Source organism: Populus trichocarpa, chromosome 12 (assembly GCF_000002775.5).
Source record: "Populus trichocarpa isolate Nisqually-1 chromosome 12, P.trichocarpa_v4.1, whole genome shotgun sequence".
NCBI lineage: Eukaryota > Viridiplantae > Streptophyta > Magnoliopsida > Malpighiales > Salicaceae > Populus > Populus trichocarpa.
In genome coordinates, this window is record NC_037296.2 from 1,136,254 (window position 1) to 1,153,712 (window position 17,459).

A 17,459-nucleotide genomic window follows, 5' to 3' on the forward strand; every position below is an offset into this window, starting at 1 on the left:
ATATGGAAATAATTTTTATAAGATTTAATTTAAAATTGTACTAAACAAAGAATTGGGTTGAAATTTTTCAAATTTAAACTATTATAAGCTTAATAACAATACCAAAATATTTTTGATGATTCAAATATTTTATACATTCCAAGCCACGGCAGCAAAAGCACGGGGAATAAACTAGTGATATTCTAATCAAGTTAGCGCAGGGTGCAGTAGTTATTCAGAGACTTGTGTTTCTCAAAGAAGTCGTCCCTGATATGGGTAAATTGTGATCAGCAATAGCAAAAAATATACAAAGTCGCAAGAGAATCTGTCATGAAGGGGACGGGAATTGGGGAGTGTGATCTATCAGCTTGAAAATTATTGACAAGTATTTTTCATAGGAAAATCCAATTTAAGTGTATATTATATCCAGTCACCCCAAGAAACTCAGAATCCGCCAGCAGCAACACCTCTGTGCTGTGAATCAAGCCTGGAGCTGTCATGGAACCACTTAATTTATGATTACAAGGCTTATCAAACCACATCTTTCGAGTTTAAAGCTCTCCCTCTGTCTCTGACAGAAAGGTGAAATGATATCAATCCATGATCTCAACTGCAAATGCGGTCTCAACTCCTGAGAATGGCCATTGATGCTGAAGGATACAAACTCTCTAAATGATCAACTCCTGAAATGATGACATGTTCAAGTTGGCTTTCTTGGCCATTCTCTTGATCAACTCATTTTGTTAGTCTCTATCTCTCTCCCTTAAACCTGAAAATAAACTGCTATTATCTTCTTCCTTTTCTTTTTGCTGCCGGTGACTGCTATATGCTTAACTCTTGATGGCAACTAATGCTGACATATATATGAACAGGTGGAACATTGTTAACATTGCCAGGATCAGCTGAAGCCGCGGGAAGAGATTTGCCGGTAACAACCCCAAAATGTTTCAAGGATTCAGGTTGCGAAACAAAACCACCATGTCCGGCCCGTAGGTGTCCATGTCTGTATTGCTAGCATCTGCATGTGCAAGACGATTCAAGAAAACTCTGGTGTTGAAACCAAAGACTTCAAATGATGGTGCAAATCCATGAAGTGTATCGAAAGCAAGCGTGCTTGTGCTAAAGCATGAAAGCGAAAATATACAACCCTTATTGCTAATTTGCAATGTAAGCTTAAATAACAGTTTAATTACTTGTTTATAAACATGGTTGGCTTTGGAATAAATGCCGAGTATTAGGCTGATTTTGTTTTTTTTTTTTCCGAAAAAGTGTTTTTAATTTTTTTTAAATTTTATATTGTTTTGATTATGATAATATCAAAAATAAATTTTAAAAAATTAAAAATATATCATTTGAGATTCTTGCTTTTATTTTTACGCTTGTTTGGTAACATGATATATAATATTTTTTTAAAGTGTATTTCAATTAAAAATACATGTTTTTTCATATATATATATATATATATTATTTGATAACAAAACCATAAAAAATATAAATAAATATTAATTTAATATTATTTTTAGATGAAAAACAATTTTAAAAAAAAGTTACAACAGTTACAAACAGGTTGAATTTAACCCAAGCGAGTTCTAAGATTAATAATAAATAATCTTTTCCCTAATTAAAAAAAGTAATGTCAATCATGCATGTGTTTTTTAAAAAACATAATACTTTTAGGTTCTACATGCCTATTTATTTGAAACCGAATTATTGAAAAAAAATAAAACTACGATAATTTTTTTAAAATAATATGGTGTGGCTAAGTTTGATATTTTAGTACAAAGCGTGTAATTTCTTCCTTTTTTTTTTATACTTTTATTCTAATCTCATTCTCTTAATTTACATACACATTAAGCTTTTTTTTATGAATAGATAAATATTTTCATTGTGATTTTTTGTCCCGCCACGTGACATAAATTTCAATATTCAAAATTTTTTCTCCAACTCTAATTTTCATGCAATTTATTTTCATACGTTTATTTTATTTTTTTTATATCTTTATTTATTATTTATTTACTCTATTTTACTATATATATATATATATTTTATTATTAATGTGGGTGTCCGAGCTATCTTGCGTGTACATCAATTAATTTTATGGATCTTGAAATTAATGATTATATAAATATCTAGTGATTAGAGATTTGTAATACTTGAAATAAAAAAAAACTAAAATATGAGGAAATGATAATTGTTTTATGTATCTTAAATATTGCTTTCAAAGTATAAACAATAAAGTTTAACTATCTAAAATGATGAAGGACCGATAATATTTTGGGCTTCAAGCCCATTAAAGTTTCTTTGTTTATGTGACCAACTTTCAGTTGCGCACTGTAGAGTGACGTAGAAAGCTTGAACTGAAAGACTCTCACTCCTCCTGTATACAGTGGCCAACACTCCGCTCTAATCCCCTTCCAGTACTAGTGAAGGTCAGTTATTTGTGATCAAAGATCTCATCTTTGATTTCCTGGCAGTTCTCAAGTTTTTGTAATCCGAGGTGCTTTAAAGTTTGAAGCTTTTAGTTGTTTTTGGTGTTTTTAGGGAGGTGGGTGTGTTTGGTTGCTTAGAAACTTGGAATCTTAAACTTCATTGAATTGTTGATTTTGATTGAGCTCTTCATTTGGTTGTTTATGAAGTGAGTAACAAAAGGAAATGAAAAATATGGCTGTGTAGAATTTAAGTTTTTGTTACTTAAAGTTTGAATCTTTTTGCTGTTTTTGTTGGATTGGATGTGTTTGCTTGCTTAGAGAATGGAAGTAAGAAAATTTGAATCCTCAACTTGATTGAATTGTTTATTTTCTGTGATTTGATTTTTTTTGTTTATTTCTTATGAGGTCTATAAGAGGGCAGGAAAAGTGAAACTCTGTAGAAGTTAAAGAAATATTTTTTTTTTTTTTGGTTTATCATCTACTTCAGTTAGAGTTATGTTCGAGAATAACAACTAGATGTGATTGTGGTGTAAATTACTGATTTTGTTTTTTGGTTTATCATCTTTTTTTCTTGTTCTTGTTTTAAAATTCTGTTATTTACCAAGTTAACAAAAAGGGTGTAAAACATACAATTGTGTAGGATTAGAAGAATCATTTTTTCCTTATAGTATGTTATTTCTATTGTTTATTATCAAATTCAGGTGACCATAATTTCATGTACAGCATCAAGGGAGATCCCAACCTCAAACAAGGAAAGGTTGATTGCTGCTATTGAATTGAAATGAGGGTGAAAGAGGTATTGACTTCCTCACCTCATGATTTATTTGTCTGTTTTCTTAAAGGAACCAGTCAATTAGTTGAAGTCTTATGTCATATGATATTAATGCTGTGGTTAGTAGCAAACCAGCCTGGAGTGCTACCACAGTATCATCCCAGTTGCGGAACACTGTTAGTTAATTACCAGTAAGAATCTGGGTTGTTTATGCAATTACAGCATGCAGTTATTGGTCATGGTGAATATTTGTTACTTTTGTCGAAATTGTTGTTCTAATCAAACTACAGTTAATGTTAAATAAGCAACACGAATTCTCAATTATCGGAAAACCTCCCAAATTGTTTGCAATGCTTTGCCACCTCAAGCTGATTGAATGCTATTGAACCTATTGTTTCCTATTGGTTTGGATCACTAATTGAAATGAACTTTCACAGGATTCGGAAGAAGCAAGTTTCTCAACACTCACATCTCGTGAGCCACCAAGAAACCAACAAAATATCGCATCTGGGGCGGGTACCGGTTCAGTGCCTATTACTAGCAACAACAACACAGCTGCTCTCTGTAGAGAAATTAGAATTGTAAGAGGTTTCATTTAATGTTCATCTGCATCAGATGTTTTCACTTTGTTTGATATAATTGGCTGTGTAGGTCCAAGATTTGATTGAAAGGTGTCTGCAGCTGTTTTTGGATAAAGATGAAGTGGTTAAGACACTCTTTGAACAAGCAAGAATTCAGCCTGACTTTACAAGAATAGGTAAATCACTCATTCCTCCTACAAGTCTTCTTATTTTCTCCTCTACATACAGAAATGCATTGCCTCCTACAACCTTGCAAGTTCATAACCTGATAACAGACAAAAAGAATGAGATGTCAGAACAATGGTTCTTCTATCATTTGATGCGCCTGGCTGATATTATATCATTGTGATCAATTGTTGCTAATGATAACCTTTCCCTTTCCCCCTGTTCTTCTGTTCCATGCTATCTTCATCTGCTTCATATGTTTAGAATCAAGGTTTTAATATGAACCATAAATTATTGCTTTCATATTAAGTTAAGTAACTATCAAATTGCTTGAACATCCTTTTCTTTTTCTAGTATGGAATAGATTGGAGCAAGAAAATGCAGAATTTTTTAAGGCCTATTGCATAAAGTTAATTCTGAAGAAACAAATTTCTGTGTTCAATGAATTACTTGAGAAGCACCACCATCTGCTTAATTACGCTGCACCTCTAGAGTATCCCTTGGCTCCCATGCAGGAAGGCGTTCAGCACATGCCAGGTGAGCTCTTGCCATAGATATTGTATTGTGTTGAGAGCATAATAAAGTTAAAAGACAATTGGCTTCTGAATGAATTTGAACAAATATATCAATAGAATAAATGTGCTCTCAACATTTCTCCCTACTGCTATCAGTGTTTGTAAGAGATAATTTTATTAGCTTGAATGGAAGATTGGAGCTGGGCCTCTGATGCCCTGAAATTAGCCTTTACCCCCTGCTAGGTAGCATCTCTGTTCTTTGCCTTTTCTTCACTGGTATGCAAGGGGATTGTTGTCGATTGTCATGGAAAGTTTTGCAGACATCTTTTGAGTGAAAGAAATGTTCTCATGGTAGTGAAATTATGATATTTCTTTAGTCATGTACATTACAAAGAGGTGACTAGAGGAGTGCTTAAGAGTTTTAAGAAACTTTGAATTACTTATCAGGCACGTAAAACTCAATCCAAAACTTTCTTCAAAATAAAAACCAAAAATCCAAGTACAAAAATAGACAATTTCACTAAGTTTTTTGAATTGTTCTGAAGTTGTTATTTATTATGCCACTTATTTCCAGCAAGTAAAACATTATTAGTCTTATCATGATTGTTCTTTTGAATCAGAGCTTTTTATCCCTTTTCTGTAGCACAGTTGACAATCTACATAATGGATATACCCTTCTGCAGCAGCATCCAATTCCATCAACTGTTCATCCCCAGAATGATTCCATGGGAACCTTTTCCAACTATGATTTGGTTTATGAAAACCCTGAGAGTGGGAATTTCCACTCAACTCGTTTGAATTATGGGGGATGGTGAGACATCCCTAGTCCAGTTTCTTTGACTTATCTTTTCTTAGCATTTATTGTTCAAGTGGCTAGTAATTTATACAATTATACTGGAGATAATAGTAGGAAATTACTATGTGGATGTCTCATGAGTGATATATTTGTGTTCTGCTTATATCTTTCATTCAATGCACTCTAAATGCTATCATTATAGCTATATATTCTCGACATTATAAATCTGCATTGATTTGTAATATGCTTCTTGCACACAAATTTGCATCATCATTAACGCATTATGTTGCGACTGTTGATTCAACTGGAACCCGGTGCATCTTCCAAGTTGACATACATAAATGTGTGCATAGATATGTACAAGTCTTCTTAAATTTTTTAATTTAATTGAAGGGTTTAAAGATTATGCAAATTATCAAACAATATATTAGGAATAATAGAAACACTTGGTTTATGCTGCTGTGATCTTTCTACCCTGCTGTTTGTTGAAGGATGCCAATGGACAATAACACAACCGATATAGCACCTACTCAACCTTTTATTAAGTCGGAGATTCCAAGTCCTGTATCAGTTGCACCCTTTGATCAATATCCTTTCGTTCCAAGAGAGATGCCAGAGAGCGTGGACCCTTCATCTTTTGACTTTGCAGAGTTATCTCATGTGCGAAGTCCGGGGCAGGTTCTACTTCAACCTGCTAATGCTGGCTTCAATAACTTGGCAGATATAGGAGGTGAGATGAAATTATTTATCTTCTGAAACTCTTTGCGATGCTGGTCTGCTAGGTTATAATCTGTGGCATATATGTCATTCTAAATTAGTTTCAAGAAATTCACTGTTTCATCCAACTAATCACTGCAGGACTCTAGGAAACTCAATGCCAGCAGTTTAAGCAAAAACTGCATGAACCTTCATTATATAATCTCATAAAACTGTCTCTTTTTATCTGCTTTAAGCTTGCATAATCCATGCTATTCTTTCATATTTTGAACAGAATATTCGGTTTCTACTGGATTGCGTGATCCTTCAGAGCAAAATGACAATGGTAAATTGCCAGTTCTTTCTTTGGTGTTTTTAGACTTTCATTCTGCCTCCAGGTTTTTTATGGAATTTCTTTTTTCATTGCATCAGTTGACAAGTTCTTTGCCGATACCATTCCTGCTACACACTCTCAATCATAAGAAGAATCTTAAGGCAAATGCCTTGCAATATTAACCCTAGCCAGACCAATTAGATGTAGTTCGAACCAGAGAAACTTCACAAGCTGTCTTGGCTTTCTGGAGAGAGCTAGTGCACCAGGGTGAATTTGAAACCTCAAGTTGATCAAGGCAGGCATCAACTGGCGTCCTGCTATATATTATATCCCTTTTATTTTATTGTAGCATGGCTCAAATCTTTGTTCAGGATCTAGACTTCCTTATTATGAATTCCATTCAGTCTGATTCAATTATCTTTCTTATCATACAATATTTTCAATCAGATTTGGTTGCTCAACATGCAGATAGAAATCCTACTGGAAATTAAGAAATTGCAGAAACTCTAAATAGGCATTTCAGTGCTACAAGTTTTTTTATATATATATATAGAAAAAATAAAGAATGTCTCAGTCAGATCACTTTTTGTTTGAGTTGGATCAAACTTTCCAGTTTGATATGATTTATGAAAAATGATTTTTGATTTTGATTTTTAGTTTAAACAAATGAACTACTCAAAAGTAACTTTTTTTAAGAATAAATGTAGTATAAATTAGAATTCAAAAATTTGAACTCTTAATGATTAAATCAAAATTTAAACTTAATTTTTTAACAAAGTTTTAATTAAAGTTAAAAAATATTTTTAATCAAATATATTTATTATTTTTTATGAGTCAAAAGTTGAGAAAAAAATTAATCAATTAACAAAATTCATATTAAACAAAACCTTAATATACCTCCTCTTCCTCTTGTTTGCATGCATTTGACAAGCACTAGATGGGCCTAAATAGTTTAACAAGAAAAGGCCTGGCCCATTAGTCTTATAGTCATCACCTCAAACTTGAGAGCAGCTCAGCAGCGGTAGCAGCCTACCCTGAGTTTTGCAGAGGAGGGAGCCAGCGAGCAAGAAGAGAAGGAGATTGAAAATGGCGGCGAGCTATCTGTGGAGGAAATACGCAGATTACTTGTATACAAAGTGGGAAAGAACGATTCTTTGGGATATGATAGAGCCCTACAGGAGACCAAAATCCTTCACTCCTCTTGTTACCATTTATGTTGCTGCCTTTTACACTGGTGTCATAGGCTCTGCCCTCACTGAACAACTATACAAGGTAACTCAACTCTCCCACTTTCCCTCTTCTTGAAACTAGGGCTAGGGTTAGGGATTGATGTGTGTGGTTGGGATTTGTTTTGGAAATTAAGTAGAGAATTAAGAGCTTAATTTTCTTGTTTAGCTGCTGAACAGTAACTGTAAAACTCTATTTTTTGTCCATGATACATCTAATCTCGTAAATGGAATGGCAAAATGGGTTGTATATAGGGTAAACCCTAGACTTTAATTTCACAAAAGAACGGGGTTTCTAATGGTTTTGTGGCTTCTAATTGCACTAAGATAGACTGGTGCCTTCGGAGTAGGAAAATAATGTCTCAAGGAAACTGTTTGTTGCAGTAAATTGAAGAATTTAATATGTTGCCTCTGGTCATTTTGTAATGTAGAACCCCAAATGACAAGGTAGCCGCAGGCCTCTTATTTGCAGATTTCAAAGCCTTTTTATTATTGTAGACTCTAATAGAGAATGAAACTTGTCCAACCACACTTTAGTTGTATCTTCAAGCTCGGCTCTTAGATTTTGATATGGTTTTACCTATGCCACTGTCCGTGTTTCTTTACACATTGGATAAAAACAGAGTTTTTTAATTAATACAGGAGAGGGCAACCAGTAAATGTTTATGTTTACTGTTTCAACTATCCACAGTCAAACAATTGAAATTGTGGTCTTTTGAAATTCATTGAACAATTTTTTTCCTGTGAGCTATTTGGGGATTCAAGCTTCCAGGTTGGGTTGTAATTGAAGAATTGTGTTTTCATCTATCAAACAGGAGAAATACTGGGAAGACCACCCTGGTGAAGCAGTGCCTCTTATGAAGCCAAAGTTCTATTCTGGTCCTTGGAAGATTCTAAGAGGAGAAGTACCCACTTAGTGAATACACAGCAGAAAAGGAGTTTTATTTTTATGTACTTTCTTCCAATTTACTTGCTGTGTCGATTGTTTAGATCAAGGTAGGTCTGTAATCTTGTTAACCTCAATAAAGCTGTAATCATTATGCTGCATTAGTTTTATGTGTGAAAATGTTCTTGTTCTACGAAAGAACCTCACCACTTATAGAATCAAGAACGTCAACGTAACCATCTAGGTGGTGGCCCAGTGGTAAAAGCTTGGGATCAAGAGGTTTGCTCCCTCTGTGGTCTCAGGTTCAAGCCTTGTGGTTGCTCATATGATGGCCACTGGAGACTTACATGGTCGTTAACTTCAGGGCCCGTGAGATTAGTCGAGGTGCGCGCAAGTTGGCCCGAACACCCACGTTAAACTAAAAAAAAGAATGTTATCAATGTGGAACTCGTCCATAAGTGGAAATGCAGATGTTTGAGCTATAATAGAGGATATTTTTCTCATCATTTTCTGATGCGCTTCAGTTGGTATTGGTCAGTCCAATGATCAAAAGGCTCTGCACAATGTGTCATGTATAATTTTCATTCAGTTACTCATGTAATTCGTAGCTTAAAACCCCCCACTCTTGGATGGAATTCAATATTTTGGTCATTGATGATAAAGCACTGAAACTGTGGCTGCTCACTTTGATTTGGTCTGCAGAACCTACCATGATTGTGGTTAACTGGTGTTTTTCCCTTATTATTGATGACGATGATGCTGAAAGATAAGCCTGAAAAGTTTGTCAAGATGGAAAAAATTGGAAATGGTATTTTGTTACTAAACATGGGAATAACTTTAAAAAATTGTAATAATTTGCATTAAAGAAGACGTTTTCTGTTTGCTATATATAAATCTCTTAGGCAAACTCTTGTTATACACACACACACACACACACACACAAATACGAGGAAAGGAAATTTATGTTGAGCTGTACCGTATCCCATTCGAAAGGAGGTCGATCCTCCCAGAGAGTTAGAAGTGGTGTCCTAAACTAGCAAGATAATTTAAAAGAAAAACGGAAACAGATGAATAAATGACAGGACCCAAGATGTCTATAAAAGGTCTTGGTAATCTGAAGCTGATCAGAAAATACCTAAACCACCAGAACCAAAAATACAAAGAGGTTGATGGACATTAAAGGGTTGCCAAAAAAGAAAACTGGCATCCAAAAAGAGAGTTCAGGATTAGCTCTTGCTGATAAGAAACAAAATGTCTATAAATGCTTAGGATCACGTACTGTTTGTTTTAGATTATGAATTGCAATAGGTCCTTTCTTCTCAACTTCTTAAGACTGCCAGTTCATTACGTTTTCAGCACCCTTAAGACGACTCTTAACAGAGTTATCATCCTCAAACCCGACGTAAGTAGAGGTTTGCATGCAGGTGCTACAGTCTGAATCCTATAAAAGGACTGGTCGCCTATAAAGACCAACATTTCTGCAGTTGGAAGGAAGGGTAGAAACTAGCTAATAAACACCCTTTTCTGTGTCTTCTTGGTTAGCAAGAAACAAGAGTGGCAAGAAAGCAAGTACTGGTGAAGGTGAGTCGTCATGAGCAGTTCAAATTAAGATGCGAGTTCTCAAGTTTCTTTGACTGTTGACGTAAATTTGATTCTTTTTGTTATCTGTGGGATAGTGGCCGTGTTTGGTTCCTTGGAAAATGAAAGAAAGAAAATTTGGAATTTGAATGTTGAATTGTCAATTTTCAGTGTTTTGTTTGGCTCCTGGGTTCTTTATGAAGTAAAAAGGCAAAATAGAACATTCAACTGATTACAATTTCAGGAAATTTCTTGTCCTTTTGTGTCACATGGAATCCTCACGTCCATTTAACTTTTGGGTATTTTTGTCATTTAATGGACATTGGGATGTTTGGTTGCCAAGAAAATGCAAGAAAGAAGAAAGAGAAACTTGAATTCCATATTGTTTCTTTTCAGTGGTTTTTTTAATTTGTTTTTGTTCTGTCCTTTTTTTGTACGTTTAGTCCTTTCCGTTTTCTCCTTGAGGATGGCTACTTTTCTTTCCTGATAATCTTCTTTGTTTTTTGATTCATAGCATTCTCTTGCCCTCTTGTCAAACTGTCTCTGTTTGGTTGCTAAGAAAAGGCAAGAAAGAAATCCCATTAATTTTTTTTTGGCCAAGTGAATTTCATGTTTTTTTGTTTAATTTCTGTTACTTCTGCAGTAAGAAACAAACAAGCATTAACACATAATAGTACAGAAATCATTCAGATAATGATGCATTTACCATGCAGCATCAAGAGAGATCCCACGCCCAGATAGGAGAAGTGATTGCTTGCATTGAATTGAGATGAGCATGGGGGAGGTACTGATTTCCTTGTCAGAATCTGAGCTGGTCATCTGAAGATAATGTAGAGTATTGGTCATGGTATAAATATTTTGCTTCTGATGCACTTAGTTCCTTTTCCTTTTAGTTTGGTTACTAGATGAAATGAACTTTCACAGGAGAAGCAAGATTCAGCAGAAGCAGCAAGATTGTCAGCAACGGCATCTCAGGAGCCACCAAGAAATGAACAAAATATCACACCCGGGGCTCCAGTGGTGGGCTCTAGTCCGGTGTCCAGTGAAAGAAACAGCAGCACAAAAGAGGCAAGACATTTCATGTAATTTTCATCTGCGTCAGTACAAATGTTGTTGATTTATCCAGTGAAATTGACCTGTTTTGTACTGAGTTATTCATTTTATTTGTGACAATTGGCTGCGTAGGTCCAAGATAAAATTGAAAGCTGCCTGCACCTGTTTATGAATAAAGAAGATGTGGTTAAGACACTATTCGAACTAGATGGAATTGACCCTGCTGTTACAAGCTTAGGTAAAGTGGTAAACCACTCATTCCTTCCCACGAGCCAATCGAAATTTCCTAGTATGTAATATTGTAAACAATTTTTGGAGCTTCTCCTCTTCTCGGCACTTTCACTCAAAGGTTCTTGCCAGATCATGGCACAGCAATGTCATCACCTTCGACTACGCTACAGGAGCCATAAGCACTTGGGTTTAAGGGAGAGCTTTAGACCTCATACAATGTCATTAAGATCAAATGTTGCTTGAGGATAATCCTTCCCCTTCTCCCCTGTTCTGTTGTTATATGGTTTCTTTATCTGCTGATTACTTGTGGAAGCAAGGTTCGATATGAATCCACAAATTCTTGTATGTTCCTTATTTAATGGCTCTGACATTTTTTTTCATGATATAGCATGGAATCAACTGGAGGAAGAGAAGCCAGAAATTTTCAAGGATTTTTACACAAAGTTGATTCTGGAAGAACCAAGCTCTACATCCAATCAATTACTTGAGCAGCAAAACGATCTTGAGAATTTCCTTGCATGTCTAGATGATCCCTTGGCTTTTATTGAGGAAGACTTTCAACACATTCCAGGTAAGTTTCTTGCCATAAACATTCTACTGTGTTCCAAATATAATAGATTTAACAACATAAAGTTGGCCTCTGGATAAATCTCAATGGTTTCAACTTTTGATTGTTTACTAATGTCATTTCTGTAGGCACAAGTTGGAGTCCAAGTGCTGGACAGATGAAACTCCGTACAAGCACAAAACATATGCAATTTCCTTGTAAATTTCAATTTCTCAGTCATGCCCCAGAAGTAAGAGTGCTTAGTTTCTTTCTGCAGTTGACATTCTACCCTGGGGAGACACCATTCCGCTAGAGGTTCCAATTCCATCTGGTGATCCCTATATTGATTCCCTGAGCACTGTTTCCTGCAGACAACTTGTAAATGATGAAAACCCTGCATCTGACAGTTTCCATCCAGCACAAATGAATTTTGAGAGATTGTAAGTCTTCCCCCTCGTATTAGATTTTTCTTCTCTCCTTTTCAATTAATTTTTCTTCTCTCCTTTTCAATTAATTTTTCTTGGTCATATGCTAAGTAATTTATAATGGAGATGATCTTGTAAATTTACTGAACTGGTGATTATATTTATGTTAGCATAAGTCTACATGTAGATATATAAAATCATGATAAACTTTTATTCAAATAAAGGGATTGAATCTTGACATGCACAGAGATAAAAAAAAATAAGCAAATTATCAAATGGTACATCAGGAATAATAGGAAATGCTAGGGTTTACGTTGTCGCATGCTTACTGCTCGTCTGTTTGTTGAAGGATGGCCATGGACAGAAATGCAGCTGGTATAGCACGTGTCCCACTCTTTATAAATTTGGAGATTCTGAATCCTGCATCAGTTGCAGACAATGATCAAACAGAGGCAGAACATGATCCGATCTTATCTTGTCTGAACTCTCCAGAGCAACCTGGGCCTGTCTTCGGTTACTTGACAGATACAAGTGGTAAGTTTGAACCCGTTATATTCTGAAGTTGTTCGAGGTTCTTACTCTCGTAGGTTAAAATTCATTTGATACTAAACTAGTTTCAAGTAATTCATTGTTTTCATCCATTTTATCGTTACATGACTCAAGAAGAGACATTAACTTCACAGCTGAATTAACCTACACTACATAACCTCATGAAGATGTCCTTTTTCTTTGTTTTGAGGTTCACAATCCATGTTCTTCCATAATTTGAACAGAATATCTGGTTTCTGGTATATCTCCTTACCTTCCTTAGCCAAATTTTAATCCAGCTTCTAGTATATTTCTTGATCCTCCAGAGCCAAATTTCAATCCAGGTTCTGCTATATTGCCTGATCTTCCCGACTCAAATTTCAATCCTGGTAATAGCATATTGCCTGACACTCCAGAGACAAATTTCCATCCAGATTTCGGTACTTTACTTGATCCTCCAAAGCCAAAAATCGATGGTAAATCTTAATTCTTTTCCCGTCATGTTCTTAGACTTTCTTCAGCCTCCAGTTTTTTATGTACTGTGTTCCATTATTGTTTCAGTTGATGATTACTTCAACGTTTCTTCCTTGGACTCTCAATCAGAAGAAGAATCTTAAGGCAAGGCCTTGCAATATTAATCATGTCGGGAGTTGGATCGCCTAGATGTAGCTCAGACTAGAAAAAACCACTGATTATCTTGCCTGTATGGAACATCTAGCGCGTCAAGGTAAATTTGAAACCTGAAGTTGATTAAGGCTGGCGTAAAATATCTGCCCGCCATTGTATTTTTTCCCATTTTATTTCTTGTAGCAGAACAGATGTTTCGTGTATGTTTTTGTATACCGAAGCAGGAAAATCTATGTAGATTGAACTGGATCACCTTGAGTTAGGTTGCGCTTCATTCCAAATCACAATTATAATTTACTTGTTCAGAAAATTTATTAAGTGCAGGTACACATAAGACACAGAAATCAACTTGATTAAATGTGCTTAGACCAACTTAATTAAAATCTGCAAAATTTCTAAATGGTGTTCAAACAGATAGTGAAATTAATTGGAAAGATCCTGTTGGAATAGGCATTTCACAGTGAAATAAAACCTGTAAATGGGCTAGCAGCTGTCCCTCCAAAATAACTGTCTAACTGACTCTTCTTAACTAACTAACAACTGTATTAACAGCCTGAATCATCACCATCTGCCACGTGTCCCCAACTCCTAGCTTCTCCTTTTCTATAACTGAGCCACATTTCATTAGAAAAATATGATGCGTGCACAGAAGCTATAAAAGACTGATTGCCAGTAGCCCAAAACATTGCTAATTATCTTCGTTAATTACTTGTCAATTAAAATGAACTTCCACAGGAAGCAGGAGAAGAAAGATTCCCAACAAGGATATCTCGTGAGCCCCCAAGAAACCACCAAAATCTCTCGTATGGAGGTGCTCCTATGGCGGGCTCTAGTTCAGCGCCATCAAGAAACCATCAAAATCCTACAGGTGGGCTCTAGTTCTGTGCCACTGAGAAACCAACAAAATCGTACGCATGGAGGTGCTATTGTGGCAGGCTCTAGTTCAGTGAAACCAAGAAACCAACAAGATCTAACAAAAGAAGGTGCTCTTATGGCGGGCTCTAGTTCAGTGCCACCACAGCGTGTTCTGCAGGATTCTATTGCATCTCATAATGCTTCATTGGCTCCCATTCAAGAAGGCAGTCAGCCCATACCAGGTAAATTCTTTCCACAACATTCTACCATAATGTGCCCGTGCCCGTGGGGGTTAAACCCAAACTACTTTGCTACTAAGGCTCATTTATGACTCCTCATCTTCCTATTAAAAAAACTACACCTGGTGCTCCCTGCAAGTATGTAAATGTTGTATGCAATTGCTGGAGCATCTCCTCTTATGGCTACCTTCCTTTAAAAGTTCTTGCCGGATCATGACACAAAAATGCTGTGACTTTCGACAATCTTATGGGAGTCATAAACACTAGGATTCAAGGGAGAGGTTTTAGACCTCATAAAATATCATTGAAGATTAAATGTTGCCAAGGATAACCTTTCCTTCTGTTCTGTTCTGTGCTATGTTTATCCATTGCTTGCCTTTATCCGCTAGGTTTCAAATTCTTGACTTGTCAAATTATGTTCCTTTTCCAACAGCTCTGACATTTTTCTTTTCGTGAATCAATTGAAACCAGAACTATTAGACAAAGTTCGGTATCTGGAAATATTCGAATGCATTCAACTAGTACTCGAGACATTCTGAGAACAAATAAACCTATCCAAGCACAACAACAAAAGCAATTTCCTTAATTTTCACTTAACTGTTTTTAAGTCGTTATTCATTATGCAGGACCTCCTCCTTGTTTTCGTTATGCAAGCCTTAAATTCTCAGTCATGCCGCTGAAGTAGAAGTGCTTAGTCTAACTTGTCATTACAACATTTGTGTTAGTGATGGTTTCTTTTTCTGTATCACAGTCGATAGTCTTGCCCCCACAGATTCCAAATACATCAACTGCTCACTTCTAGACTGATTCCAGGAGCCTTATTTCCAGCTATCACAACGAAAACCCTGCATCTGGCAGTTTATGCCCGGCACAGATGAATTATGAGAGAGGGTGAAAATTCCTTCTGGCAGCTATCCAACTGGAACTTGATGAATCTAGGTGTAACAGCTTCGGGATGCTTCATATGCTTGCAGCAACCAGTGGCAAAGTGCCGACTTCCCGCTAGTGGTTTCTATATCTCATTGAGTGTATTCTAAATGCTACTATATAAACTATACCAACGTATGCGTAACATTATAGAGTAAGATCAATTTGGAAAGCATATATCCGACTGGAACTTGATGAATCTAGGTGTAACAGATTCGGGATGTGGAATACATGTGAGTAATCAGTGTGCTACATGCACTGAATCTATTTGAAATGGAAGGAGTTCAGGGATGTGCTGTTCCTGAGTAGGGGCAAGCAATTGAGTAGGTTCCATAGGCCTGGTCTAGTGCACGTTTATGTGAGCATAAGTCTGTATTTACTTGGATGAATATCGACAAATGCACTGATAAAAAATCATGCAAATTATCAGATGGTTTAGCGGGAATAATTGAGAATACTTGGGTTTAACCTGCCATATACTTACCGCTCTTCTGTTTGTTGAAGGATGGTGGTGGAAGGCAATGCACCTGACAGGGTACCTTCCTTAACACGGTCAGAGATTCTGAATCCTGCATCAGTTGCATATGACAATCAAAATGTATCAGCTTTTCATGTAGGAGACATTCCAAACTCTTTTTCCCCGAACCTTCCACCAGAGCAACATGGACCTGGTTTCGGTAAGTTGATTGACGTAAAAAGTGACATGAAGGCAATGCACCTGACAGGGTACCTTCCTTAACACGGTCAGAGATTCTGAATCCTGCATCAGTTGCATATGACAATCAAAATGTATCAGCTTTTCGTGTAGGAGACATTCCAAACTCTTTTTCCCCGAACCTTCCACCAGAGCAACATGGACCTGGTTTCGGTAAGTTGATTGACGTAAAAAGTGACATGAACTTGTTATATTCTGAAAATCTGAGAGGCCAAAATCCATGGCATATTTACTTCATTCTAATCTTGTTATGAATACATTTTGATTTAGTACTGGTTTCGTTTTGGTACCATAGTTCACAACCTACATCAGGGATGTAATAATCCACCACGGCTTCCACATCCATCTACTATCTCCAGATTGATTCCACAAGCCCTATTTCCAGCTCTCTCAAAGCAAACCCTGCATCAAGCAGTTTCTGCTCAGCACAGATGATCAATTGTGAGAGAGTGTGAGTCTTCCTTATCACATTAACTTTCTCCTCTATTTTTTGTTTTCTTGGTCATATGGTTAGGTTAGTGATCTATGCTGCGCGTGATTTTACAAATTTGCAGCAAGAATTGCTCATTTAAGATAACAATGTTCTCGTATATTTCATTGAACTGAAGAGCTTAAAGATCATGCAAATTATGAATTCGTACAACAGGAATTAGAAAATTTACACTGTTAGTGTGCTTACTGTTGTTCTGTTTGTTGAAGGATGCCGATGCATGCAACTGATACACTACCTCTTCAAGCATTTATGAAGCCGATGATTCCAAATCATGCATCAGTCGCATAAAAAGATGGAACACAGAAGTCACATTTTGGTTCACAGAACAGTCATACTTTCTCATTTGTCAGCCCCCTCCAACCGAGCAATGAGGGACACAGCAACAATGGCCAAATTTCATGGAGCAACAAGGGCCTGGCTCCAGTAAGTTGGCAGGCACAAAATTCGGCTCGCTACATTCTGCTACATTCTGAAGCTATTCATGTTTCTCTCTGAAGATAAAATCTATGGATATATATTTCTTCTACTAGTCTCTAAGTTAGGTATGGTTTCCATCCATTCATCAATTTACATGTCTCGAAAAAAAGAGATGGCACTGACAACAATTGAAGTGGAAACTGCATTAGCCAGACTATGCTAGCCTTCCACAGATTACTTCGGTTGCATAGCATGCAGAGATGATTTTGCGTCAGGTTTTGAAGCCTGAATTTGATCAAGGCCAGAGCAGGTTAGCTCAATTATGTTTTCCCCTGCTCTCTCTCACAGCTGCATGTAGTAGTTCATGTCTCTTAAAGCAGACAAATCTATGCTTAGATTGAGTTCTATTCCTATTCGAGGCTTCAATTGGTTACCTACGCGCACA

At 36.3% G+C, this 17,459-nt stretch overlaps 3 protein-coding genes across 20 annotated transcripts; all 3 read left to right on the top strand.

Annotated features, from left to right (window-relative positions):
- Window positions 1-205: 205 nt before the first annotated feature.
- Window positions 206-6,713, top strand: LOC7493181 (uncharacterized). Of its 10 annotated transcripts, none has more exons than XM_024581872.2 (11): window positions 208-721; window positions 876-1,146; window positions 2,304-2,408; window positions 3,132-3,204; window positions 3,618-3,761; window positions 3,862-3,937; window positions 4,281-4,463; window positions 5,090-5,252; window positions 5,729-5,967; window positions 6,229-6,279; window positions 6,366-6,713. In XM_024581872.2, the coding sequence occupies exons 4-11, from the start codon at window positions 3,190-3,192 to the stop codon at window positions 6,413-6,415; spliced, it is 921 nt and encodes a 306-aa protein (XP_024437640.1). In that variant the 5' UTR covers window positions 208-721; window positions 876-1,146; window positions 2,304-2,408; window positions 3,132-3,189; the 3' UTR covers window positions 6,416-6,713. The 10 variants fall into 10 exon arrangements, with proteins under 10 accessions (XP_024437642.1, XP_024437640.1, XP_024437641.1 ...); XM_024581869.2 differs by having other exon boundaries at window positions 209-721; window positions 2,304-2,476; window positions 3,832-3,937; XM_024581868.2 differs by having other exon boundaries at window positions 209-721; window positions 3,110-3,204; window positions 3,832-3,937.
- A 556-nt stretch (window positions 6,714-7,269) lies between these two features.
- On the top strand, window positions 7,270-8,543 carry LOC7493182 (uncharacterized protein At4g29660). Its single transcript, XM_024581875.2, has 2 exons — window positions 7,270-7,539; window positions 8,309-8,543. The coding sequence occupies exons 1-2, from the start codon at window positions 7,354-7,356 to the stop codon at window positions 8,408-8,410; spliced, it is 288 nt and encodes a 95-aa protein (XP_024437643.1). The 5' UTR covers window positions 7,270-7,353; the 3' UTR covers window positions 8,411-8,543.
- Window positions 8,544-10,532: 1,989 nt separating this feature from the next.
- Window positions 10,533-17,451, top strand: LOC7493183 (uncharacterized). 9 transcript variants are annotated; one of them, XM_024581861.2, is made up of 13 exons: window positions 10,533-10,804; window positions 10,882-11,025; window positions 11,143-11,248; window positions 11,630-11,812; window positions 11,938-11,976; window positions 12,066-12,228; window positions 12,563-12,747; window positions 12,987-13,001; window positions 13,086-13,217; window positions 13,303-13,468; window positions 14,104-16,257; window positions 16,400-16,555; window positions 16,804-17,451. In XM_024581861.2, the coding sequence occupies exons 1-10, from the start codon at window positions 10,802-10,804 to the stop codon at window positions 13,356-13,358; spliced, it is 1,026 nt and encodes a 341-aa protein (XP_024437629.2). In that variant the 5' UTR covers window positions 10,533-10,801; the 3' UTR covers window positions 13,359-13,468; window positions 14,104-16,257; window positions 16,400-16,555; window positions 16,804-17,451. The 9 variants fall into 9 exon arrangements, with proteins under 9 accessions (XP_024437629.2, XP_024437630.2, XP_024437633.2 ...); XM_024581858.2 differs by lacking the exon at window positions 12,987-13,001 and having other exon boundaries at window positions 10,534-10,804; window positions 13,068-13,217; window positions 14,104-14,465; window positions 15,214-16,257; XM_024581862.2 differs by lacking the exon at window positions 12,987-13,001 and having other exon boundaries at window positions 12,578-12,747; window positions 13,068-13,217.
- Window positions 17,452-17,459: the final 8 nt, after the last annotated feature.

Coding starts and splice junctions, on each gene's coding strand:
- LOC7493181 (XM_024581869.2), top strand. Junction 3,762..3,831: donor TCTGTAGAGAAATTAGAATT/GTAAGAGGTTTC, acceptor TTGGCTGTGTAG/GTCCAAGATTTGATTGAAAG. Junction 5,968..6,228: donor TAACTTGGCAGATATAGGAG/GTGAGATGAAAT, acceptor TATTTTGAACAG/AATATTCGGTTTCTACTGGA.
- LOC7493182 (XM_024581875.2), top strand. CDS start 7,354: ATGGCGGCGAGCTATCTGTGGAGGAAATACGCAGATTACTTGTATACA. Junction 7,540..8,308: donor TCACTGAACAACTATACAAG/GTAACTCAACTC, acceptor TCTATCAAACAG/GAGAAATACTGGGAAGACCA.
- LOC7493183 (XM_024581857.2), top strand. Junction 12,229..12,562: donor CAAATGAATTTTGAGAGATT/GTAAGTCTTCCC, acceptor TGTTTGTTGAAG/GATGGCCATGGACAGAAATG. Junction 12,748..13,067: donor TTACTTGACAGATACAAGTG/GTAAGTTTGAAC, acceptor TTGATCCTCCAG/AGCCAAATTTCAATCCAGGT.